Source organism: Chiloscyllium punctatum, chromosome 9 (genome assembly GCF_047496795.1).
Source record: "Chiloscyllium punctatum isolate Juve2018m chromosome 9, sChiPun1.3, whole genome shotgun sequence".
In the NCBI taxonomy this organism is placed as follows: Eukaryota; Metazoa; Chordata; class Chondrichthyes; order Orectolobiformes; family Hemiscylliidae; genus Chiloscyllium; species Chiloscyllium punctatum.
In genome coordinates, this window is record NC_092747.1 from 19,987,012 (window position 1) to 20,013,623 (window position 26,612).

Here is a 26,612-nt window from a genome sequence, read left to right on the forward strand (position 1 = left end):
AGTGAGACCTATTCTGCAATCCCCAGGGAAATGGAGCTCATTATTTATGTGGCAAGTAACCATTCAGGAAGATTGAACCAGTCTGTTAGATATGATAAATCCTGTTTCAAAAGTTTGGCTTCAGTTTGATGCCAGCAATTATTGGGTGCTGCATCACCACTTCCTATTCAAAGTCATCCATCATCTTTCTCCAGCTGCTAGTAAAATGAATATATCTCATTAATCTCTTCTGTGGCTATTATTATAATTGATTCACAGCAAATAAAAATGTGTTTTGTCGGGAAAACAAGGGATTGTGTGGCGTCAACTATCCCACAGACGTCTTGCATAAGGGAAAGGATAAAGTAATTGACCCTCACCCCTCTGTGACCTGTACCATATTCATCTGCCTCCTAACTTTGTTAAATTATCCTTCATTGAAAGGATTCCTCTGTAGAGTTCAGGAGACAGATGTTTCATCAAAGCAGAGACTTAGCCGACATCTGGCAAGGAGATGGTAGCAGTGTGCACTGTGTTCATCACCATTAATTGTTGACTTGTTTGTCTGTTTGCAGGCTGATTAGGAGCTGTCTTTTCATTCTTTCTATTGCAACCTTCCATGTTAAGCTTGCACTGTAGTTCAGAATTATTTAGTTCAGGCAAAAAAAAATTGAGAGTTGAATAAAACTAACAATGATAATTTGGGGCCGATTGTAAATTGAATCTTATTTTGGAAATGAGAGGTAAGGGTTGGTGTTTTTAGAATAGTCATTCTGTTGGGGTTAATACCTAAACTGCTGCTAACCTTGATTTTTCCCAAACAGAGTCACCTGCATGATTTTGCCAAGCACCTGGTGAAATTCATACTGGAATCAGGGAGCTGACATCAGGCAGGAATGGAAAAAAATAGCTTTTGTAGTGCGTACTAGATCCAGTGGCAATATTAGTTTTCAGTATGTGTTCAATTTTCTTCAAGCCTAACCCTAACCCTATTAATAGTAGCAAAAGCTTCTAAATGTTTGACATCGTCCACACAATGTGTCATATTCACAATGTGAAAACCCAGTTCACCTTCTAGTTGAAGATTTTTCCACACAGAGTCTCCACCTTGGAGAGCATTGTGAGCTTTTCTCTGCTCAATATCTGCTGACGAGTCTTTGCAAATGCTTTTATTTTTGTGGCTTCATGTCAAACCAGAGGTTGTCTTGATCCCATTTGCAGCTAGTTGTTAAAGAAACAATCTTCTCAAAGTAGCAACAGTCAGAGACAAAACACAAAGGGTAGATTTCAGCATGTCATTTCAGTCTCAGCCATGAGTGTACAGGAAGATTGCAAAGGGTCCATCAGCTAATGAGTTGTGGCAGCTTCTGGAGTCTGCTCGATTGCGTTTGGAAGACGGCGAGGAATTTTCCGTGAGCTTTTCTTGTCAGTTAATAGATTCTGTTCCTGCTTTCTGTTTCCATTTCCAAAGTGACAGTGCCTGGTGCAGATTTGTGTAGCTCAGTCCTTTCGCCTTGACTTATAATGCTGAAAATTCAAGTTCCATTTCAGAAATGTGATTACATTATCAATCCTGATGCTGCAGACAAACATAGGAATAGGAATGGGCTAGGTACTTGCTCCAGTATATCCCGCCATACAATGCAATCAGGATTAGTCTTTTTTCTTAACTCTATCCCCCTCCTTGTCCAGGAGAAATCTATTGATCTGTGATCTGAAATGATTAATTGAATGTGCATCCATTGCTTCATGTGGGAGACAGTTCCATGTATCTGCCACCCTTTGCATGAAGAATTCTATTTTGACTTCTCTCCTGATTTGATTTGATTTGGTTTGATTTATTATTGTCACATGTACCTAAGTACAGTGAAAAGTTTTGTTTTATGTGCAGTGCAGTAGATCATAACATACAAAGACACAAACATCAGAAGGTGATTGAACAGAGCAAGGAATACGAAGTTACGGCTGCAGAGATGGTGTACAAAAAGCAAGATCAACATTAGATTTGAAATTTGAGAAGTCCACTCAGAAGCCTAATAACTGTGTGTAAGAAGCTGTTCTTGAATCTGTCAGTATGTGTGTATTTTCTTTTGTACCTTCTGCCTGAGAGAAGAAGTTGGAAGAGATTATAAATAGGGTGGGAGGGGTCTTTGATGATGTTGGCTGTCTTTGTGTGGCAACATGAAGATTGGTGGATGGAAAGTTGGCTTGCATGATGGACTGGGCTGTGTTCACAACCTTCTGTAGTTTCTTAGGATCCTGGGCAGAGCAGTTGCTGTCTCAAGCCCTGATGCATCCAGATAGCTGAATGGCCTGGCTTTCATTTTGGAGATACAGCCCTTCTTCCTCACCTGCAAATGCTGTTGCCTTCGATTTATATGATCAAATCGCTTCAAAAGCTTAAATTCCTCCATCAAATTACCAGTAAACCATTAGTATTCAAAAGAGTACAGGCCTAGAGTACGTACACTTTGCTCCTGTTTACACCCTCAGACTCCTGCAAAGGTTTGGTGATTCTGCATTATATACATCCCATGTATGATATATTGAATGAAATAATTTATTGTCATGTGTGCTCAATATAAAATACAACAGAATGTATGTGCTGTCGCCATCTGTAGGCATGCATATGTTTTTTTCTAAGGTACAGTGTCCTGAATTATACTCCGTGTTCCAGATGTGTAACTGATGCAGTTAATTTGGTGGATTTCAAAAAAAAGACCTGTCCTGATCTAATTGAAAGGCAGGACAGACTTAAGCAGCTAATTGATCTACCTTTGTTCCTGTTTGTAATGTTGTGTTATTGTTACTGCTTTTCAAATGAGGCATTAATCCAGTACCCCATCTGCTACTTCACTATAAATGATTCCATACCAATGTATGAAAGCAAACACGGTTCTTCCAGCATCCTGTTCAATGCCTTCATCAGTCCCACTAAAAAGAGATTATCTAGTAATTTGTCACATTACCATTTGTATATACTTCCAGAGCACAAATTGTCTTCAGCAAGAAGGGTTTTGAGATGTTTTAAGGAAATAAAAGGAGTTGTATAATTGCAAACTCCTTCTTTTTGTACAAAGCAAAGTATTTGTATTTCTATATCACCTGTAATGGTCACAAGTTGACCCAAAGTCACTGGAACCCCTTTGCTCGGGACAATTGCTCCCCATAATAAAATGCTGCCTCCCACTGTGATCTGGTTGTGATGGCCCTTTTGGTTTCTCTCATCACCACTAGTTGTTTTAGATTTGCCAGGACCGGATCTTTTTGCATCCACAGTCTGACATTGTCAGCGTTTTCTAGAGCATTATGGTCACTCAGCAGATTACAGCCTTGGCCGACCGTCTGTGTGGAGTTTGCCCGTTCTCCCTGTGTCCGCGTGGGTTTCCCCCCACAGCCCAAAGATGTGCAGGTGAGGTGGATTGGCCATGCTAAATTGCACATAGTACCCAGGGATGTCTAGGTTAGGTGGATTAACCATTTTACAGGGTGGGTGGGATGCTTCTCAGAGAGGTATTGTGGATTCCCTGGGCTGAATGGCCTGCTTCTGCACTGTGGGGATTCTATAAAATACGTTTGAAAGGTGATTTCTGGGGTACTGAAGGAAAGGAAAGCCAGCCACTTGGTACACAGCAAGCTCCCATAGTCAACAAAATGATAATGACCAGTTTACTCTTGGTGGTTTTGATTGTGGGATCAATCTTGCCCAGGACAGAGGGTAATATGCTTTCCAAATAACAGAAGACCTTTTATATCCATGTGACAAGGCAGAAGGGGCCTCATTTTAATGTAAGGCAGCACCTCTGACATTGCAGCACTGATGTGTCAGTCTGTGAATTGGTGCACCATATCTAACACCATATTTATTTTGCATATGTTTAAATAAATGATCACAATAATTCTGATGTTTATGATTTGGTAGGTACAGTACACAAGAAAATACTTCGGCATTTATAATGTACTGAGACCCTCTCATTCTGGAGTATTATGTTGAATGAAAAGAACTCTCCCTGAATTACTTTGTAATTCACTTTCACTGTGTTTCTTAAAATTGATTAAAATGTATGTACATATGGAGTGAAACATCTTAAACTATATGTGAACTTGCAAACAACTTGTTTTGAGCATATCCTGTAACTTCACCTGGCCTGATAACTCAAGATTAATTTTCTTGACATCATACAGCATCTGAAATGGAGCAGTTGGGACATTGGAATTGATCAGATTCTCATCTTTGTTTTACAGTCTCTCCATGGTCTTGCCCCTCTCTATTTGTGTGATCTCCTCTAACACCCCAACTCTATTGAGACACCTATGCTCCTCTAATTCTGACCTCGGAGCATCCCAATAGTAATTGCTCCAGTGTTAGTGACCTAGGTCCCCAGCTTGGAAATTCCCTCCGTCATCTCTCCTTAATCTCTCCCTAATCTCTCCACCATTCCAATTGTTTCCTTCCTTTCAAACATTCCAAGCTCTTGGTCGTGAAAGGCAATAATTTCTCATGTGGTCTTGTGTCGTACTTGGTATTAAAACACTTCTGCGAATCACTTTGGGATGTTATATTAAAGGTACGGTAGAAATACAAGTTATTGTTTCATATACATTATTGTTATTACTTAAGAGACTGTTTTAATTAAAGTGGGCTCAGTAGATTTTATTGTATTTCCTTCTTAATGGGTAATTTCAACCAGTAAATTATAAACTCAGCGTTGAATGGTAATGTTGAATGGCACTGTTTAATTTTGTAGTGGTGAATGTCTTTAAATGCAACTATCGAAAATACTGCCTTTTCACCTCAAGTACCTGAACATATCCAAGAGTGATCAATTGAGGATTGCCCTTCTCTCCTCGATCTACATATTCAGGGTGAAATTAATTTTGGTTGAGAGTGTGGTGCTGGAAAAGCACAGCAGGTCAGGCAGCATCCGAGGAGCAGGAGAATCGACGTCTCAGGCATAAGCTCCTCGGATGCTGCCTGACCTGCTGTGCTTTTCCAGCACCACAGTCTCGATTCTGATCTCCAGCAACTGCAGTCCTCACTTTCTCCTCGTGAAATTAATTTTGCCAAGCCTCATCTCACAAATCACAGGCCGATACTTCAGTTAGGTAAAGGGAATGCTGGATGACTAAAGAGATTGAGGGTTTGGTTAAGAAAAAGAAGGAAGCATATGTCCGGTACAGACAGGATAGATCAAGTGAATCCTTAGAAGAGTATAAAGAAAGTAGGAGTATACTTAAGAGGGAAATCAGGAGGGCAAAAAGGGGACATGAGATAGCTTTGGCAAATAGAGTTAAGGAGAATCCAAAGGGTTTTTACAAATATATTAAGGACAAAAGGGTAACAAGGGAGGGAATAGGGCCTCTCAGAGATCAGCAAAGTGGCCTTTGTGTGGAGCCACAAGAGATGGGGGAGATACTAAATGAGTATTTTGCATCAGTGTTTACTGTGGAAAAGGACATGGAACTTATAGACTGTAGGGAAATAAATAGTGACATCTTGGAAAATGTCCATATTACAGAGGAGGAAGTGCTGGATGTCTTAAAACGCATAAAAGTGGATAAATCCCCAGGACCTGATCAGGTATATCTGAGGACTCTGTGGGAAGCTAGAAAAGTGATTGCTGGGCCTTGTGCTGAGATATTTATATCATCGATGGTTACAGGTGAGGTGCTGGAAGACTGAAGGTTGGCTAACTTGGTGCCACGATTGAAAAAGCGAGGGAACTATAGAGCAGTGAGCCTGACGTCGGTGGTTGGCAAGTTGTTGAAGGGAATCCTGAGGGACAGGATGTACATGTATTTGGAAAGGCAAGAACTGATTAGGGATAGTAAACATGGCTTTGTGCATGGGATATCATGTCTCAAAAACTTGATTGAGTTTTATGCAGAAGTAATAAAGAGGATTGATGAGGGCAGAGTGGTAGACGTGATCTATATGTGATCAGTAAGGATTTCAACAAGGGAGACAGGTGAGCAAGGTTAGATCTTATGGAATACTGGGAGAACTAGCCATTTGGATACAAAACTGGCTCAAAGATAGAAGACAGAGGGTGGTGGTGGAGGGTTGTTTTTCAGACTGGAGGCCTGTGACCAGTGGAGTGCCACAAGGATCGGTGCTGGTTCCACTACTTTTCGTCATTTATATAAATGATTTGAACATAAGAGGTATAGTTAGTAAGTTTGCAGATGACACCAAAATTGGTGGTGTAGTGGACAGTGATGAAGATTACCTCACATTACAACAGGATCTTGATCAGATGGGCCAATGGACTGCGAAGTGGCAGATGGAGTTTAATCTAGATAAATGTGAGGTGCTGCATATTGGAAAAGCAAATCTTAACAGGACTTAAACACTTACTGGCAAGGTCCTAGGGAGTGTTGCTGTACAAAGAGACCTTGGAGTGCAGGTTCATATCTCCTTGAAAGTAGAGTCGCAGGTGGATAGGATAGTGAAGAAGGCGTTTGGTATGTTTTCCTTTATTGGACTGACTATTGACTACAGGAGTTGGGAGGTCATGATGTGCAGGACATTGGTTAGGCATATTTTGGAATATTGCTTGCAATTCTGGTCTATTTCCTATCGGAAAGATGTTGTGAAACTTGAAAACGTTCAGAAAAGATTTACAAGGATGTTGCCAGGGTTGGAGGATTTGAGCTATAGGGAGAGGCTGAACAGGCTGGGGCTGTTTTCCCTGGAGCATTGGAGGGTGAGGGGTGACCTTATAGAGTTTGATAAAATCATGAGGGGCATGGATAGCGTAAATAGACAAAGTCTTTTCCCTGGGGTGGGGGAGTCCAGAACTAGAGGGAATCGGTTTAGGATGAGAGGGGAAAGATATAAAAGAGACCTAAGGGGCAACTTTTCCACGCAGAGGGTGGTACGTGTATGGAATGAGCTGCCAGAGGAAGTGGTGGAGGCTGGTACAATTGCAACATTTAAAAGGCATCTGGATAGGTATATGATTAGGAAGGGTTTGGAGAAATGTGGGCTGGGTGCTGACAAGTGGGACTAGATTGAGTTGGGATATCTGGTTGGCATGGACGGGTTGGACCGAAGGGTCTGTTTCCATGCTGTACATCTCTATGACTATGACTCTATGCTGTTCTGAGGGCGGCTGCAATGTCAGAGCCGCTGCCTTTCATATGACACGTTAAGATAAGGGTGGTGCTGTTGTCGTCTGGTGAACTGACCTCGACTTTGCAGAGGCTGAGCACCAGCTCTCAGATACCTCCTCCCGTCCCACCCTGGACCATCACACCACCATGGAACATCAGGCCATTGTATCAATTACAGTCACTGACCTCATTACATCTAGTGCACTCCCCCATCACTGCCTCCAAGCTGATAGGCCCACAGCCCTGCACAGCTCACTTCTATCTCCTATTGAAAACCCACATAAAGGACTGTCTGGCCTGACGCATTGTTTCAGCCTGCTCCTGCCCCACAGAACTCATCTCTTCCTACCATGACTCCCCTGGTCCAGTCCCTGCCCACGTACATCTGCGATTCCTCTGACGCTTTACACCAGTTTCAGAATTTCCTGTTTGCATGTTCCTGCTGCTTCCCCTTTACATGGATGTGCAATCCCTTTACATGTCCATCCCCCACTAGGATGATCTCAGGGCTCTCCACTTCTTCCTGGAATAAAGCGTCCCCACCTACCATCACCATCCTCTGTTTGGCTGAGCTTGTCCTCACCCTCAACAGCTTCGCTTTTAACTCCTCTCATTTTCTTCAGGGCCCACATGGGCCCCAGTTATGCCTGTCTCTTCATGGGGTATGTGGAACATTCCTTGTTCCCACTCCTATTCCAGCCCTCACCTGCAACTCTTTCTCCGCTATATCGATCACCTCATCAGTGCTGCTTCCCTCTCTCATCCAGAATTGGAAAGGTTTATCAATTTTGCTCCAATTTCCACTCCGCCCTCAATTTCACCTGGTATATCTCTGATTCCTCCCTTCCCATCCTCGACATCTCCGTTTCCATTTTTAGGGATAGACTGGCCATTAATATCCATCGACTCCCACAGATACCTGGACTACACATCTTCACACCCTGCTGTCTCCCAGTTCTTCCGTCTCTGTCACGTATGTTCCGATAAGACCAACTTTGACAAGAGAACCTCCAAAATGTCCACTTTCTTCCTCAACTGTGGATTCCCCAACACCATTGTCAACAGAGCTGTCAACTAGGTCTCCCACACATCTGCCTTCACCCCCTCTCTTCCCTCCTACAGCAGCGATAGGGTTCCCCTGGTCCTTACCTACCATCCCACCAGCATCCACATCCAGAAGATCATCAGCCACCATTTCCACCACCTCCCGTGAGATGCTACCACCAGACACATGTTCCTCTCCCTTGTCAGCCTACCGCAGGCACCGTTCCCTCTTGGACACCCTGGTCTGCTCTTCCTTCACTCCCTACAGCCCCACGGTACCTTGCTGTACAACCACTGAGGATGTAACACCTGCCCATTTACCTCCACCCTTCTCCGTATCCACACATCTTCCAGGTGAAGCTGCACTTTACCTACACTTCTGACAATCTAGTCTACTGCATTTGCAGCTCACAGTGTGGTCTCCTCTACATTGGGGAAACTGCTTTCACAGAACATCTGCCTGCAAAAATGTCCCTGAGCTTCCCGTTGCCTGCCACTTTAACACCCCTTCCTGTTCCCTGGCCAACATCTGTGTCTCAGGCTTGTTGCAGTGCTGCAGCCCTCTGGATTCAATATCGTGTTCAATAATTTTAGGGCCTGAACATTCCTCTGTTCTAACACCCAACCCCACACAACAGGCCTTATTATCACACTGTATTCCTGATGAAGGGGTTTTGCCTGAAACGTCGATTTTCCTGCTCCTCGGATGCTGCCTGGCCTGCTGTGTTTTTCCAGCACCACTCTAATCTAGACATTGCCTATTGTTAGCCACTAACAGTCTCCATTAACAGCTATCCAACCAGATTGTTATCCACTCCTTTGTCTGTCCAACTATTCTTCTCTCTGTTAGGCCTCTATCCCCATCTATCATTTACTCCTTACCCCCTCCCCCCACCTTATATTCTGCATATAAACCAACATTTTCCTAACTACCATCAGTTCTGAAGCAAGGTCAATGGACTTGAAATGTTAATTCTTCACAGATGCTGCCAGATCTGCTGAGCTTTTCCAGCAGCTTCTGTTTTTATTGTGGTTCTGTTCGCCGAGCTGGGAATTTGTCTTGTAAACGTTTCGTCCCCTGTCTAGGTGACATCCTCAGTGCTTGGGAGCCTCCTGTGAAGCGCTTCTGTGCTGTTTCCTCCAGCATTTATAGTGGCCTGTCTCTGCCGCTTCCGGTTGTCAGTTCGAGCTGTCCACTGTAGTGGCCGGTATATTGGGTCCAGGTCTATGTTTGTTGATCGACCTGGACCCAATATACCGGCCACTACAGTGGACAGCTCGAACTGACAACCAGAAGTGGCAGAGACAGGCCACTATAAATACTGGAGAAAACAGCACAGAAGCGCTTCACAGGAGGCTCCCAAGCACTGAGGATGTCACCTAGACAGGGGACGAAACGTTTGCAAGACAAAATCCCAGCTTGGCGAACAGAACCACAACAACGAGCACCCGAGCTACAAATCTTCTACCAAACTTTGAGCTTCTGTTTTTAATTCTGATGTGGACATGAAAGCTGAGCTAGCTGAACAGGAATATTAGGAAAGGCAATAGGTCAATGGGAAGCTGTGTCACACATTTAACGGTATATTTCAGGATATTTAGAATAAGCACATGCCTGCTCTAAAGCCAAATTCCACCATCTGTGATTAAATAAAGAAGTCAGAGAATGGATCAAACTTGAGAAAAAAACAATTAATTGTGGCATGCTGAATGGCAAATCAGATGACTGGTTCAGAATAGAAAGAACGGCAGAGAATGACTGAATGGTTAGTCAGGGCGAATAAACTGGAGCATGAGAAGGAGCTAGAAATGCAAAACCAGAAGGCAAGAGTTTCTATGAAGAGTTTCTAAAAATTGTGGATAATAAAGAAATGGGTGTTGTGAATGAATATTTTTGCCTCTGTTTTCACTATAGGAATTACAATAAATCTCCCAGGAGACGAAAGGAAGAGAGACACCTGGTGAAATTATAATCACTAGGGAAGCAGTATTGAGAATACTGGATTAGTGGTGCTGGAAGAGCAGCGAAATCAACGTTTCGGGCAAAAGCCCTTCATCATTTATTCCTGATGAAGGGCTTTTGCCCGAAACGTTGATTTCGCTGCTCGTTGGATGCTGCCTGAACTGCTGTGCTCTTCCAGCACCACTAATCCAGTATTTGATTTTCAGCATCTGCAGTCATTGTTTTTACCTAAGCAGTATTGAGAAGCCTGAGGGATGTTAATCAATCTCCGGGTCCCAACTGACTTCATCCTTATGCCCTAAAGGTGGTTGCTAATGCAGAAATAGATACATTGGTGTTAATTTTCCAAAACATCCTAGATTCAAGAAAAGTTCTAGCAGACAACAAGGAATGAAGCAGGCAGAAAATGGAAGACTACAGGCTAAGTTAGATTGGCATCAGTCATTGGGAAGGTGATGCAATTGGTCATTATGGATATTATAGTTGTGTACTTGGAAAGTTCAAGGTAATCAAATGTTTTTGTGAAAAGGCAATTCTGTTTAACCAATTAAATCCTTTGAAGAGTAACATACACAGTGGATAAAAAGTTGTTGAATTGTGCTTGGATTTCCACAAGGCATTTGACCAGATTTTCACATACGAACATCATTGCACAAAGTGGGAGCTCATGGTGTGGGAGTTAACATACTTGCATGGATAGAAATCTGATCGGCTGACAGAAAATGAAGAGTGTGCATAAACCTTTTACAGATTAGAATGATGCGACAGGTGGAGGCTCCAAGTTGGGTCCTCAACGTCTTCAAATTTGGGTCAACGATTTGGATGAGGAGATCAAAACCTTGGCTGAATTTTCAGGGGACACAGCGATGGGTAGGAAAGTATTTTGTGAAGATGACATAACAAGGATGTAGACCAATATCAAAAGACTAGACGATTGAGGAATTTCTGGTGGATGGAGTGTAATGTGGGAAAATGGGAAGTAATTAAATTTGGCACAGAATATGGCTAAGAAAAACATTACCCATTTTGTCAAAGCTTTTCATCTTGCATGCCACTCATCAGGACATCTTGCAAGAAGAAAAAGATGAAAAGTAAACCCAGCAGTTGTACTTTATAAGAGGAGAGCGCTAATCTCTCCAGATTAGTTAATTGGTTAATTCAGTTGGCTGGTTGGCTGGTTTGTGCTGCAGTGTGACACCAACAATGCCAGTTCAGTTCCTGGTTGAGGTTACCATGAAGGTTCTGCCTTCATTGTCTCTCCCCCTTACCTGAGACTACCCTCAGGTTAAACCACTACCAGCCATCTCTGACTACCAAGAGAGCAGCCCCATGGTTTTCTGGGGCTATGGTAACTTCGCCATCGCTTTACTGCTGTCATTATGTCCAAATAAATGATTGCAATTGAGGCCCTGCTCATAAGGCTTTGACAACCTCCCTCTTAAGTTCTACCAATTACAGGTGGCCATAACCAAATAATGTTATCCATAAACAGATATGAATATTTTAAGAGGCTATGTTGTCATTTGTGACAGTGCCATAAAAAGTATATTTCTTTAAGGATGATTGTTTTACTGTTTTTGCTATCGAAGATTGAAAAGGTATCTTTGTAGAATGAAATTAATGGGTTATTACAGTTTCAGTACCCGGTGTTATTGGAGGTCAATTATATCTTTTGTAGTTTCTTTATAATCAAGTTCTGGTATTTGAATCTAGAATAGAATCATAGAATCCCTACGATGCGGAAACAGGCCATTCGGCCCAACAGGTCAATACCGACCCTCCGAAGAGTAACCCACCCAGACCCATCCCCTTACTCTTTTACTTTACATTTACCCCTGATTAATTAACCTAACCTACACATCCCTGAACACTATGGGCAATTTATCATGGCCAATTTATCTAATGTGCACATCTTTGGAGTATGGGAGGGAACCAGAGCACCCGGAGGAAACCCACGCAGACACGGAGAGAATGTGCAAACTCCACACAGACAATTGCCTGAGGCTGGAATTGAACCCGGGTCCCTGGCGCTGTGAGGCAGCAGTGCTAACTACTGAGCCACCAAGCCATCCAAAACAGCACCTGGCCAAAGACGGTCAGTTGAGAGGTGCCCTGCGAAGTTCCTGACAATTGCCCTGGTCACGGCAGACGAGGGAAAGTAGTCACCCCACTTTGTAAACAAGGACTTGGAGGCCATGGTGGACAGGGGATAGTGAACAGACTGGACATCCTCTTCCCCTAGCACCTCAGGAGGAGTTCACAATACCAGATCATGCCAGTTTGGTCTGGGTTATCAGTCCAGCTCCAGGAGGAATGTAGGAAAAAGGACAAAGATGTTCTCAGCTCTGCCAGTGAATGTGTCACCATTTTGTCATGAACACCTCATATGTACTCTCTCACTGTTACTGAACTCGCCTTCAACCAAGGCTCTACGACTCTCTCTATTGTGTGCAACATCTCCCCTCACTTACTGTCATCCACTCTAACCCCCAACAGTAGTATTCCTGGATGCCTGCTGGTCTGCCTAATCAGGATACCTCCCCAGCACGTCAAAACTAACATCTGTTCCACCCATCTCCATCTCCCTTCATTTCATCGACTAGTTTTCGATGCTGATTCCTAATTCCCCCCGAGAAGGTAATGGTGAGCAGTCTTCGTGAACATCGTAGTCCACGGGTTGGAGATGCATCTACATTGGGGTTTGGATTGAGCAGCAATGACGGAATGACGATATGGTCCCAAGTCAGAATGACCTGTGGCTTGCAGACAGTGTTTTCTTACATCTGCTGCCCTTGCCGTTCTGGGTGAGGTTGCAGGCTTGGAAGGTGCTGAGAGAGGATCCTTGGTGAGTTGCTGCAGTGCATCTTGTGGATGGTATAAACCATGGCTACTGTGGTGGAGGGAGTGAATGATAAAGGTGTTAGCTGCAAGGTCCAGCATTGACGAGGTCCAGTGGCGAGGGCATTGGTGGAAGCAAGAGGGTGCTGAAGAATGGGCGACTTACATTCCAGTGGCAGTAGCACTGCAAATGGGACTCATGCCTCGTCACCAGGCCCTTGATCCATGACGGAGCACTAAACCGGAAATACTGTAAAGTTGGACACTTTTTCTTTATTTCTTAATTTTTCTGCCTTTTTGCTCTGAGTTTTGGTTTATTTTTCTGTGTTTTAAGATGGCACTAGAGGGTGGCGTCACTCTACACCTGTCATTGCAATATTTTAAAAAGATACATGCGACAATAAATAAATCAAATCAAATAAATCAAAACAGTACGTGGGGTCAATTAATGAGGCTACTTTGTCCTGGGTAGTATTGAATGTCTCGAGTGTTTTTTATGCTGCAGGGAAGTGGACACTATTCTAAGGTACTCCCAACTTCTTCAGTTCTGAACAAGGGTTACTGGACCTGAAAAGTTAACTCTACCTTCTCTCCACAAACGCTACCAGACCTGTTGATCATTTTGTTTTGAGCAATTTTCATTTTTATTACTCCCAACGTGTCACTTGTAAATGGCATTCAGGCTTTGGGGGAGACAGGAATTGCTAGATTCTGTCCTGCTTTTGCAGCTACAGCATTTATATGGCTAGTCCAATTCAGTTTCTAGTTAATGCTTGGCACTGGCACTGACATTGAATAGCAATATGACTGACTATTCATTTCGCTCCGATCCCTTCACACAGACCATCAATTTTCCAAGTTGAAATTTCAGGTATAAAGCCTTTGTCTGAGCTTTATTCCAATGAAGGAACTGTAGCTAAAAAATTACCTGCTCTTTTCTCCTGTTTTAGCTATGGGTAGCAAACTTCCTACTCTTTGGTTTTTATTTTTGGTAAGTTCATTGTGTACTGAATAATGGAGGACAGGAAGATCCCGGCAGCAGCATCTGGTCATGGGACATTTTAGAAGCATTTTAAATGATAATAATAATTTATTACAGTGCTCCTGGATCACAAAAAGTAGAACAAAAATTAATGACTGCACTCATAATCTCTATCGCTATTGGATAATGCAGAGGTGTGGATGCTGAGTAATGCCCCTGAGACACTGGAACTCTAACGGAATACTCTTGAAACTCAGCAGCAGATTTTAATGTGTCTTGTGCCCTTTTCTGCATCTAAAAATGGGCATTAATGGGCAATGTCCTCAAATTTAGTTGGCAATGAGTCATGCTGCAGCTGTACAGGACATTGGTGAGGCCACTTTTGGAGCACATAGAGTCATAGAGTCATTGAGATGTACAGCATGGAAACAGACCCTTCGGTCCAACACGTCCATGCCAACCAGATATCCCAATCTAATCTAGTCCCACCTGCCAACACCCAGCCCTATATCCCTCCAAACCCTTCATATTCATATACACATCCAAATGCCTCTTAAATGTTGCAATTGCACCAGCCTCCACCACATCCTCTGGCAGCTCATCCCATACACGTACCACCCTCTGTGTGAAAACGTTGTCCCTTAGGTCTCTTTTATATCTTCCCCTCTCACCCTAAACCTATGCCCTCTAGTTCTGGACTCCCCGACCCCAGGGAAAACACTTTGCCTACTTATCCTATCCATGCCCCTCATAATTTTGTAAACCTCTATAAGGTCACCCCTCAGCCTCCAACCCTCCAAGGTAAACAGCCCCAGCCTGTTCAGCCTCTCCCTGTAGCTCAGATCCTCCAACGCTGGCAACATTCTTGTAAATCTTTTCTGAACCCTTTCAAGTTTCACAACATCTTTCCGATAGGAAGGAGACCAGAATTGCACGCAATATTCCAACAGTGGCCTAACCAATGTCCTGTACAGCCGCAACATGACCTCCCAACTCCTGTACTCACTACTCTGACCAATAAAGGAAAGCATACCAAACGTCTTCTTCACTATCCTATCTACCTGCGACTCCACTTTCAAGGAGCTATGAACCTGCACTCCAAGGTGTCTTTGTTCAGCAACACTCCCTAGGACCTTACCATTAAGTGTATAAGTCCTGCTAAGATTTACTTTCCCAAAATGCAGCACCTCGCATTTATCTGAATTAAACTCCATCTGCCACTTCTCAGCCCATTGGCCCAACTGGTCAAGATCCTTTTGTAATCTGAGATAATCCTCTTCGCTGTCCACTACACCTCCAATTTTGATGTCATCTGCAAACTTACTGACTGTGTACCTCTTATGCTCACATCCAAATCATTTATGTAAATGACAAAAAGTAGAGGGCCCAGCACCGATTCTTGTGGCACTCCACTGGTCACAGGCCTCCAGTCTGAAAAACAGCCCTCCACCACCACCACCCTGTCTTCTATCTTTGGGTCAGTTCTCTATCCAAATGGCTAGTTCTCCCTGTATTCCATGAGATCTAACCTTGCTAGTTGGTCTCCCATGGGGAACCTTGTCGAACGCCTTACTGAAGTCCATATAGATCACATCTACTGCCCTCATCAATCTTCTTTGTTACTTCATCAAAAACCTCAATCAAATTTGTGAGACATGATTTCCCACGCACAAAGCCATGTTGACTCTCCCTAATCAGTCCTTGCCTTTCCAAATACATGTACATCCTGTCCCTCAGGATTCCCTCCAACAACTTGCCCACCACCGATGTCAGGCTCACGGGTCTACAGTTCCCTGGCTTGTCCTCACCGCGCTTCTTAAACGGTGGCACCATGTTTGCCAACCTCCAGTCTTCCGGCACTTCACCTGTGACTATCGATGATACAAATATCTCAGCAAGAGGCCCAGCAATCACTTCTCTAGTTTCCCACAGAGTTCTCGGGTACACCTGATCAGGTCCTGGGGATTTATCCACCTTTAACCATTTCAAGACATCCAGCACTTCCTCCTCTGTAATCTGGACATTTTGCAAGATGTCACCATCTATTTCCCTACAGTCTATATCTTCCATATCCTTTTCCACAGTCTTGATTGCCCTGTGGTAGAAAGAATATTATTATATTGAAAAGGGTGCAGAAAAGAGTTACCAGAATGTTGCAGGGAGTGGAAGGTTTAAATTGTCAGGACAGGCTGAATATTCTGGGACTTTTTTCACTGAAGAGTAGGAGGTTGAGGGATGACTTGATAGAGATTTTGTAGAATCATGAGGGGCATAGGTAAGGTGAATAGCAAAGATCTTTTCCCTAGGGTGGGGAGTTCAAAACTAGAAAGGATAATTTTAAGATGAGAGGAGAAAGATTTGAAAAGGACCTGAGGGGCACTTTTTTCATGCAGAGGGTAGTTTCAACGTTCAATGAACTGCCCAGGGAAATGATAGATACATTTACATTTAGAACATTTGTACAGGTACATCAGTAGGAAGGGTTTGGAGGGATTTGGGCCAAGTGCAGGCAAATGGGACTAGCTTATTTTCGGAAAGCTGGTTTTTATGGACATATTGGACCAAAGCGTCAATTTCCGTGCCGTTTGATTCTATGATGTGATAATGTATTTTGTACTTTGCAGGATTCTCCATTTAGACCAGAGTGGGCCAATAGCAGCATCTGCCATTAATTGGGATTTTCCTTTTATTATTTAAATCTTGCATACAATCTTGGTCGCCTTACTTGAGGAAGGATGTAGTTGCATTGGCGGCGGTTCAGGGGAGGGTCACCAGATTGATTCCAGAGATGAGGGGTTTGCCTTATGAAGAGGGATTGAGCAGTTTAGGCCTATACCTTCTGAAGTTTAAAAGAATGAGAGGAGATGGAGAAAATGCAAAAGGGGGTTGACAGAGCAGATGTAGAAAGGAAGTTTCCTCTTGAGACAATCTAAAACATGTGGTTCTAGTTTTAGGATAAGGGGGAGCAGATTTAAATCAGAGATGAGGACAAATTACTTCTATCAAACGGTCATGGATTTGTTGAATTCTTTACTCCAAAGTGCAATGGATGATGGGACATTCGGTAAATTTAAGGGGAGATGGAGAGATTTTAAATGAGTAATGGGTTGAAGGGTTATAGAGAGTGGCCTGGGAAATAGAATTGGGGCCAAGCTGAGATCAGTCTATTAATGTTGATGATCCTATTGTATAGTGGAATAGACATAAGGGCTGAATTGCCTACTCTTGCCCCTCGTTCTTAACTTTCTTATAATATCCACATCCCCAAATCCCTTAGTCTGTACTGCACTTTGTTCACTGCTATGCTGGATCACCACTCAGACTGGAGATGATTTTTAGCAACCATCCAGGAGCAATTTATTTTAGTTGAAGGCAATCAGAGTTGTAATCATGTAGAAATCAACAAAAGTATTCAGAGAGCCAGCAACATACCATAGACACAGTTGGCTAGTTGCAAAATTAATATTGACCCAAATGTCTATTCTGGATATTGAGAGCCCAGACAGAGAGTCGAAAAGTGTCACGCTGGAAAAACACAGCAGGTTAGGCAGCATCTGAGGAATTGTAGAGTCGATGTTTCGGGCAAGAGCCCTTCATCAGGAATGGGCTTATGCCTGAAACATCGATTCTCCTGCCCCTCAGATGCTGCTTGACCTGCTGTGCTTTTCCAGCACCACACTTTTCGACAGAGACCAGACACACCCTGTTGGGAGCTCTCGGCAATCCCAATACACAGACTACGTTGTAATTCCCCCAGATGTTGAAACTTCCAAAGAGCAAATACCTGTCATCTTAAACCCTCTGGAAAAAATCCCAAATCTTAGTGAGAGCTGGAGACTTAGTGGGATTAAATCATTCTCCCATTCTTAGTTAACTATAACATTGATACCCCAATCACTCATACTGATCCTCACGGTCACTACATTGACTTCAGTCTCCCTACTGTCCCCTTGTCTTGCAAAACCCCAACCAACTCTCATAAATACCACTGGACCCAACTTCCAACATGCGGCCCCTCTGTCTGTGCTTCAACCTGAGCACCCCCTCCCCCTGTCTTCCCTCACCCCATTTCCCCAACATCGACACATCAGCACCCACCCAGATCTGACTGCCCCGGATCCAGCAGGAACCATAAGTGCCCGCCTGCTGTTTACATGATCTGATTGTAGTGGAGTTATTCACCTGCTATGTTAGTGGTGGCAGTGTTTCATTTACGAAAGAATACCAAGTCAAAACTCGATCGTATTCCAGCACGGTGACCTTTCAGTTTTCTTATGTTCATTATCTGTTGTACTAATACTGTCAATGGGAATGATTCAGACAGTGGGGGGATATTTATTGTAGTCTTCCAACTGGGTGATTAATTGACTGAACTGTTCAGGACAACTCATTAATATCTTTAGCACAGTTCGACATCAATCTCACCAACTCTGCATTGCTTTGGACAAGTTTTCCTTCACTCTGGAATAAATAACAGATTTTAGAGCTCACAAAGGCACTGTCCTTTTAGCAGAGATAAACTTGTTTTTTTTGTATACTATAGTAAGAAACAAATTACCTGAGAGTGCTTTTCCACTGCATTGAATAGCCCACGTTTATCTTTCACTTTTTTTCATTTTTTTCCTGCAATTGATTATTTAAAAGCCAGAAGAATCATACTCACTGTGAACATTTTAATAAGCAAAAGGCTGAGACTCACGCCCTTGTTGCCTAGGTGATGCCAATTGGTGAGGCGATAGAACCCTGCAGTGGAATTAAAAATATTTAGAACAGTGCCAACAGGAGGAAAAATCCTCTATTCTTTACCATTGACAATCTCAGCACAAAAAAAAACTATATGAATAATGTTGAGGATATTTTTAGCTCATTTGTAACACAAATATGGTTTAACTGAATATGTGAAAGCTTGTTTAAAGGACATAAACTGCCTTGGTGTGAACACACTTGGTTTATAAAACATGACACAATTATTGTACATCGCCTTGACAGGACAATTCAGAAGTGTTCCTTTTACATATATGGCTTCTCTTAAAACAGTGAGCCCTCCCATTAAAAGAAAAGGGAGTCACGCCCACAGTGTAGGGTTGATGGAACGCAGGTGTGTGGAAGGTAGCATGATCATGAAGCAGGCATGTGACGTGTGGAGAGGGAGATTCAGGTAGAGAATATCAGCTGGTGAGGGTGGGTGGCTGGAGGCTGTGCCACTGATGGTGAAGCCAAAGCAAGAGGAGAGAAGGTGCCATAGCTAGAAGAGTGAGAGAGGCTTGGCTGGATTGGAAGAGGCTGTGAAATAAATGCTAAAAGCAGTGACAGGATTTACCTGGGTAACAGAAGATTTGTTGCTTGATCGTACACCCTGCAATGTTTTCAGGTATACACATTTTTCTCCTTATTCCAGTTTCACTTGATGTCATTTTACAGATCCAAGTTTTGATATTTACTGAGGTTGGTCCTGTGAGCAAGGGGAAAGAAAAAGTTCAGGGAGTCCAGAACTCCAGGATTCCTTGCACAAAGGCATGCTAAATATGGGGCATGCAACGCAGTGCAATATTAATACGACCAACTTGATTCATAAAATCAGATTAATCATCCCAACTCCCATTCACCAGTCCCCATCATTAGGCAATAAAACAGAGAACAGAGAACAGTTCAGCCCATGATGTTGTGTCAAACATGATACCAAATTAAACTAATCCCTTCTGCCTGCCCATGATCTATATCCCTCCATTCCTTACATGTTCATGTGCTATTCATATTCAGTCTTTTAAATGCCCCTATCACGTCTGCCTCCACCACCACACCTAGCAGCACATTCCAGACTCCTACCACTCTCTGTAAAAACCTTGCCCCTCACATCTCCTTTGAACTTTCCCCTCTCACCTTAAATTCACACCCCTGGGTTTTAGACACTTCAACTCTAGGAAAAAAGAAGAGTCTGACCGCCAACCCCATCTATATAGCTCATAATTTTATAGGCTTCTATCAAGTCTCCCCTTAGCCTCCACCACTCCAGAAAAAACAACCCAAAGCCTCTTTTTATAGCTCAAACCCTCGACTCCAGCAACCTGGTCAACTTCTTCTTCACTCACTCCAAAACTTCCACGTCCTTCCTGAAATGTGGAGAACTGAATTGAAAACAATACTCTAAGTGTGGCCGAACCAAAGTCCTATAAAGCTGCAACATGACAGCCTGACTCTTGTACTCAATTCCTCGACCAATACACAAGCATGCCTAATGCCTGCTTTGCCATCCTATCTGCTTGTGTGGCCACTTTCAGGAAGCTATGGACTTGAGCACCAAGATCCCCCGTGCGTCAGTGCTGATCAGGGACCTGCCATTAACTGTATACTTGCCCTTAATATTTGATCTCCCAAAGTGCAGCACCTCACACTGACCTGGATTAAACTCCATCTGCCATTTCTCCGCCCATACATGCAACTGATCTATATCTTGCTATATCTTTTAAAACCCTTCTACACTATCCACACCTCCACCAATTTTTGTATCAGCTGCAAACTTACTAACTCATCTAGCTACATTTTAACCAAGTTATTTATATATATCACAATCAGCAGCGGTCCCAGTATGGATCCCTGCAGAACACCACTAGTCACAGATCTCCAACCATGAAAAGCACCCTTCCACTATGACCCTCTGCGTTTTATGGGCATTGCCAATTCTGAATCTACACAGCTAAGTCACCGGGAATGCCATGGATCTTAATCTTCTGGATGAGCCTATCATGAGGGACCTCACTGTCAACCTTCCTAAAATCCACAGCATCCACTGCTCCACCCTCATCAATCAACTTTGTCACCTCCTTGAAAAGTTCAATCAAGTTAGTGAGACATGACCTGCTCTGTACAAAGCCATGCAGACTGTCCCTAATTAGGCCCTGCTTTTCCAAAGCACGTAAATCTTATCCCTGAGAATTCTCTCCAATAGCTTTCCAACCACCAATGTGAGACTCATCGGTCTACAGTTTCCTGGATTATCCCTATTTCCCTTCTAAAACAGAGGAACAACATTAGCTACTCACCAGTCCTCAAAAACATTACAATGAATCACCAAAGTTTTAAGGGTATTCAGCCCATTGTGTCTGAATTGGCTGTTCATATCAGTATCAAAACTTAATACCACACCTTTGCATTTATCCCCCACACATTGTTTCTGTTTAAATAATCATCCAATGCCCTTATGAATGCCTGAATTGAACCTCTCTCCACCACATATCCTGGCAACATATTCCAGATCTGAACCACATAGAGTCAGAGAGTCACAGAGATGTACAGTACAGAAACAGACCCTTCAGTCCGACTCATCCATGCCAACCAAATATCCTAAATTAATCTAGTCCCATTTGCCAGCACTTGGCCCATATCCCTCCAAACCCTTCCTATTCATGTACCCATCCAGATGCCTTTTAAATGCTGAAATTGTCCCAGCCTCCACCACTTCCTCTGGCAGCTCATTCCATATACACACCATCCTCTGCATGAAAATGTTGCCCCTTAAGTCTCTTTTAAATTTCTCCCCTCTCACTCTAAACTGATGCCCTCTAGTTCTGGATTCCCCCACCCCAGAGAAAAGACCTTGTCTATTTACGCTATCCATGCCCTTCATGATTTTATAACCCTCTATAAGGTCACCCCTCAGCCTCCAATGCTCCAGGGAAAACAGCCCCAGCCTATTCAGCCTCTCCCTATAGCTCAAACCCTCCAAACCTGGCAATATCCTTGTAAATCTTTTCTGAACCCTTTCAAGTTTCACAACATCCAGGAGGCCAGAATTGTACACAATGTTCCAAAAGTGGCCTACCAATGACCTCTACAGCCGCAACATGACCTCCCAACTCCTACACTCACTACTCTGACCAATAAAGGAAAGCATACCAAACACCTTCTTCACTATCCTATCTACCTGTGACTCCACTTTCAAGGAGCTATGAATCTGCACTCCAAGGTCTCTTTGTTCAGCAACACACCCCAGGACCATACCATTAAGCGCATAAGTCCTGCTCTGATTTGCTTTTCCAAAATGCAGCACCTTGCATTTATCTAAATTAAAGTCCATCTGCCACTCCTCGGCCTATTGGCCCATCTGATCAAGGTCCTGTTGTAATCTGAGGCAACTCTTCTTGCTGTCCACTACACCTCCAATTTTGGTGTCATCTGCAAACTTACTAACTATACCTCCTATGTTCACATCCAAATTATTTATATAAATGATAAAAAGCAATGGACCCAGCACCGATCCTTGTGGCACTCAAATGGTCACAGGCCTTCAGTCTGAGAGGCAACCCTCCACCACCACCCTCTGTCTTCTACCTTTCAACCAATTCAGTATCCAAATTTGTTGTATGAAGCAGTATTTTCTTACCTCATGCTTGCTTCTTTTGCAAATATCATTGTATCTTTGTCCTCTTGTTCTTGATCAATTTGCAAGTGAGACCAGTTTCTCTGTTTATTCGATCCAGCCCCCTCGTGATTTTGAAAACGTCTGTCAGATCTCCTTTTAGTCATCCACTTTCCAACCATATCCATTCACAGTTACTCTCTGACAAAAGCTAAATGCTGCTGAGGTTTCTCCAGCATTCTCTATTAGTGTCTGTTTCCTATCGCTCAGCTGATTTTGTATCTATGTTGTGACTGCCCCTTTTATAACAAGTGATAACGTCCTTCAGAAGTTTGTTGTGTTACTCTGTATTGAAAATGGAACCGACTGGATTGAAGTTGGAGATTTTCAAATGTTAGCATCCCATCTGATCTAAATCCCACGCACATTTTGCTGGTTAAATTGCCCCTTGCTTGTTCAGTTCCAACCATTTTGATACATCCATTCTGCCAAACCTTCTGCTTTATATCTCAAATGAGCATCAAGAGTACTTCTTAAGCTGACTCATTCTCTCCTTGGAACCCAAAGAGTATTGTTCAGAATTCCTTTCCCTCAGAACCGAAAGACTTTGAGAACCAAGTGATTGTCACTAATATGGACTGTTGTATAGATAGAGTAGACAGTCAGAAACTTTTTCCCCGGGTACAACAGAGTGTTACAAGGGGACATAAATTTAAGGTGAAGGGTGGAAGGTATAGGGGAGATGTCAGGGGTGGGTTCTTTACCCAGAGAGTGGTGGGGGCATGGAATGCGCTGCCCGAGGGAGTGGTAGAGTCAGATTCATTGGCGACCTTTAAGCGGCATTTGGATAGGTACATGGATGGGTGCTTAATCTAGGATAGACGTTTGGCACAACATCGTGGGCCAAAGGGCCTGTTCTGTGCTGTATTGTTCTATGTTCTATGTTCTATGAATTGTCTATTTGGATCTGTTCCTTCCAAGTTTCTTGTTGATAAAAACTGAGAGAACTGCAGAGGCTGGAAATCGGAAACAAACAAAAAATGGAAATTGCTGGAAAAGCTCAGCAGATCTGGCAGCATCTGTGGAGAGAAATCAGAGTGAACGTTTTGGGTCCAGTGAACCCTTCCTCAGATCTGTCCACAATCATGTCACTTTCTCCACCTTCTGTGCTCTACAGAAAACAAGCTGAGTTTATCCCACCTCTTTCCAATGATGCAACTGAGGTAATGCCCTGGTGAGTATCCTCTACACCCCTTTCCAATGCAATCACTTTATAGCCAGGATGTGGAGGTGCCGGTGTTGGACTGGGGTGAACAAAGTCAGAAGTCACACGACACCAGATTATAGTCCAACAGGTTTATCTGAAATCACAAGCTTTCAGAGCGCTGGAGGGAAGTACAGAGGCACAGATTCCCAGCCCTTTGAGAGAAGAAATTCTTCCATATCTCTATCCTGGGTGCTTCCCTCCACTTCACCTGACAAAGGAGCAGCACTTATGATTTCAAACAAATCTGTTGGACTATAACCTGGTGTCATGTGGTGACTTCACAGTGTAGATGCGGAAAGGTGTGTTTCCCTTGTGGAGTGGCTTGGACCAAAGGGCAGCATCTCAGAATAACAGATCACCCAGTTAAGACACAAATATGGAAGAATTTCTTCCCTCAAAGGGCTGTGAATCTGTGGAACTCTTTCCTGCAGAGGAATGTTCACTTGTGTATTCAATGCTGAGATAGACAGGTTTTTATTCAATAAGGGAATCAAGGGTTACAGGGAAAAGGCAAGAAAGTAGAATTGAGGATTATCAGATTAGCTGTGATCCCATTGAATGGAGGATCAGACTCGATGGGCTGTATGGTCTACTTCTGCTCTTATGGGTTTATATATGAATCAGAACTGAGGGCTGAGGAAGGGTCACTCAAACTGAAATATTAACTCTGATTTCTCTCCACAGATGCTGCCAGATCTGCTGAGCATTTCCAGCAATTTCTGGTTTTGTTCCTGTTATTGTTGTTATCCTTCATTATTGCTTTTGGAACATGGCTTAGCTTTCTCATGAAAGAATAGGCCATGCTAACGCTAGAAGAGTGTTGCTATCAGTATCAGCACGAGTAGCTATAAGCATATTCATCACTACCTTTAAGAATGGTAATAGTACATCCAAAAACACAAAATGTAAACTTATCCTTTGGATCTGCTTCATGGACATTGCTCACATTATAGAAACACAACAATTTTTATTGTGGGAAACTGTTTCATTTCTGCAGTGGATGTACCTACTGCTGTCTCCAGACAGCTTTCTTAGCTCCTGCTGTTTATCCAGATTTCTTGTATGCCTGATTCCCAAAACACGATTGGCATTCAGGAGCTGGTGTCCAAACAAGCGTAGCTTTCTTGTAGAGCAAATCCTGATTGAGAGGTGTCCCATATTGCATTAAATTCTCTTACGGCTTGCCATTAATTATTCTCCTGTCCTTTCTTTCCTTTCAGATTGGGCTTTCCAATGATGCTTGTTTCCACAACTATTGGCATGTGCTACCTCCTCGTTGTTCATGTTGTACTGGGATGGAACTTGTGAACTGACTTCAAGAGAACAAAGGAGGCACTGTCCATGGAGGATGATGCTTATTTTCAACAAATTATGGATCATACAATACTGAGCAACGTTGCAAAGCGAACTAACTGTTCATTTCACAGATTTAACCTATTGACCGGTATTTTTGAGACCATTTACCAACCCTGCCCTGTGCTTGTCTATACATTGTAGCGAGCATGAGTGCAAAGTGTAACATAAAACCAACAACAAGGGAATAATCTTCATGGCAAAAACATCATTACTGTTAAAATCAAACACATTGTTTAAGCAGGGGCTAACTTAAAGGTTGTTAAAAATTACAAATTGTAACTTGTTTAAAATCTTCATGTCCTACTAGTTCTTTCTCCATGTAGTGAACAATTACCCTGAGTGTTACTGATGTTTATGGTCGAAAGGTGTGGTGCTGGAAAAGCACAGCCAGTCAGGTAGCATCCGAGGAGCGGGAGAATCAACATTTCGAGCATAAGCCCTTCATCTGAATATCGACTCTTCTGCTCCTCGGATGCTGCCTGGCCTGCTATGCTTTTCCAGCACCACACTCTTCGACTCTGATCTCCAGCAACTGTAATCCTCACTTTTCTCCTGTGACTGATGTTTAGTTACCACTAAAAGGCAGCAACTAAAGTTTATATCGAAAAGACAAATATATGCAGGTTAATACAAAAGAATGTGTTCTCAAATATTAAATAAAACCTGTTCTAGCAAACAAAATTATAAGCAAATTGTCAACAATCTGTTTTCATCCAGACCTGTGTTAGTTTAGGATTGCTGGATTGCCGATTCTGTGTAAATGGCAGGCGAGCGTGAAAATGCTTTGGGATTCTGTTGTGTTTCATCAGCTGGACAGTCAGCTTGCACTGTCCACCATCCTGCTTCCCCATGGAGAGAAAGGAAGAAAGCGGAGAGGGTGAGAGAGAGAGAGAGAGAGAGAGAGAGAGAGCGAGAAAGATGATACAACTAAAGAAAGAGAGAAGGAAAACATAAAAAAGAAAAAAGCACAACTACAAAGAAATTGACTGAATCCACATGTTCACATGAGGCTTACAGAGAGAGAGAGAGAGAGAGAGGTGTAGGGGTCCTCATCAAAGGGAAGAGAGAGTCGGTGGTGACCCTAATTTGGATCAGCAGCATGAAAATACCAACATTTTACCTTTCCCAATGCATCAAACACCTCTAGTTGGTTACTATGACAGCAGGCCATACAATTTGCAAGTGTCAATTCACTGACACTATTTTAAAATAAGGGTTTTGAATTAAGCTGCTGTACTAGGAGCACATATTGACTGTTAAGAGGTTGAGAGAGCAGAACAAAAGTACTTTGAAACATGCTGCTGATTTGAAATGAAGTCTCCTTGTATGATATAATGCATCTTCTGACTCACTCTGTGGAATACACATTTCGCCACTATTCAATCCTGGCTGCCCTTGGCAGGACACAATTCTCTTTCTCAGCCACCCAGACACACAGCAAGGGACTGTTACTTTGCTGCTTATCATTATATAACTCATACTTTGTTTCCATTCAAGTGTTGAATTGATGTTTTAATTTGATGTGCTTCTTTGGGAGTCTGATTCAGACATAAGGGTCGAGAGTGTGGTGCTGGAAAAGCACAGCAGGTCAGGCAGCATCCATAGAGCCGGAGAATCGACATTTTGGACATATGCCCTTCATTAGGATTCGAAATGTCAATACACCTGCTCCTCGGGTGCTGCCTGACCTGCTGTGCTTTTCTAACACCAC

General features: G+C 43.1%; 1 protein-coding gene across 3 annotated transcripts in view; it reads left to right on the forward strand.

Moving 5' to 3' along the window:
- oca2 (oculocutaneous albinism II) overlaps positions 1-25,596 on the forward strand; it is a 545,784-nt gene extending 520,188 nt beyond the window's left edge. For all 3 annotated transcript variants that reach the window (XM_072576986.1, XM_072576990.1, XM_072576987.1), the window contains exon 24: positions 24,766-25,596. In XM_072576986.1, the coding sequence (XP_072433087.1) occupies positions 24,766-24,853 (88 nt within the window). In that variant the 3' untranslated portion in view covers positions 24,854-25,596. The remainder of the gene's footprint in view (positions 1-24,765) is intronic.
- The last annotated feature ends 1,016 nt before the right edge of the window (positions 25,597-26,612 follow it).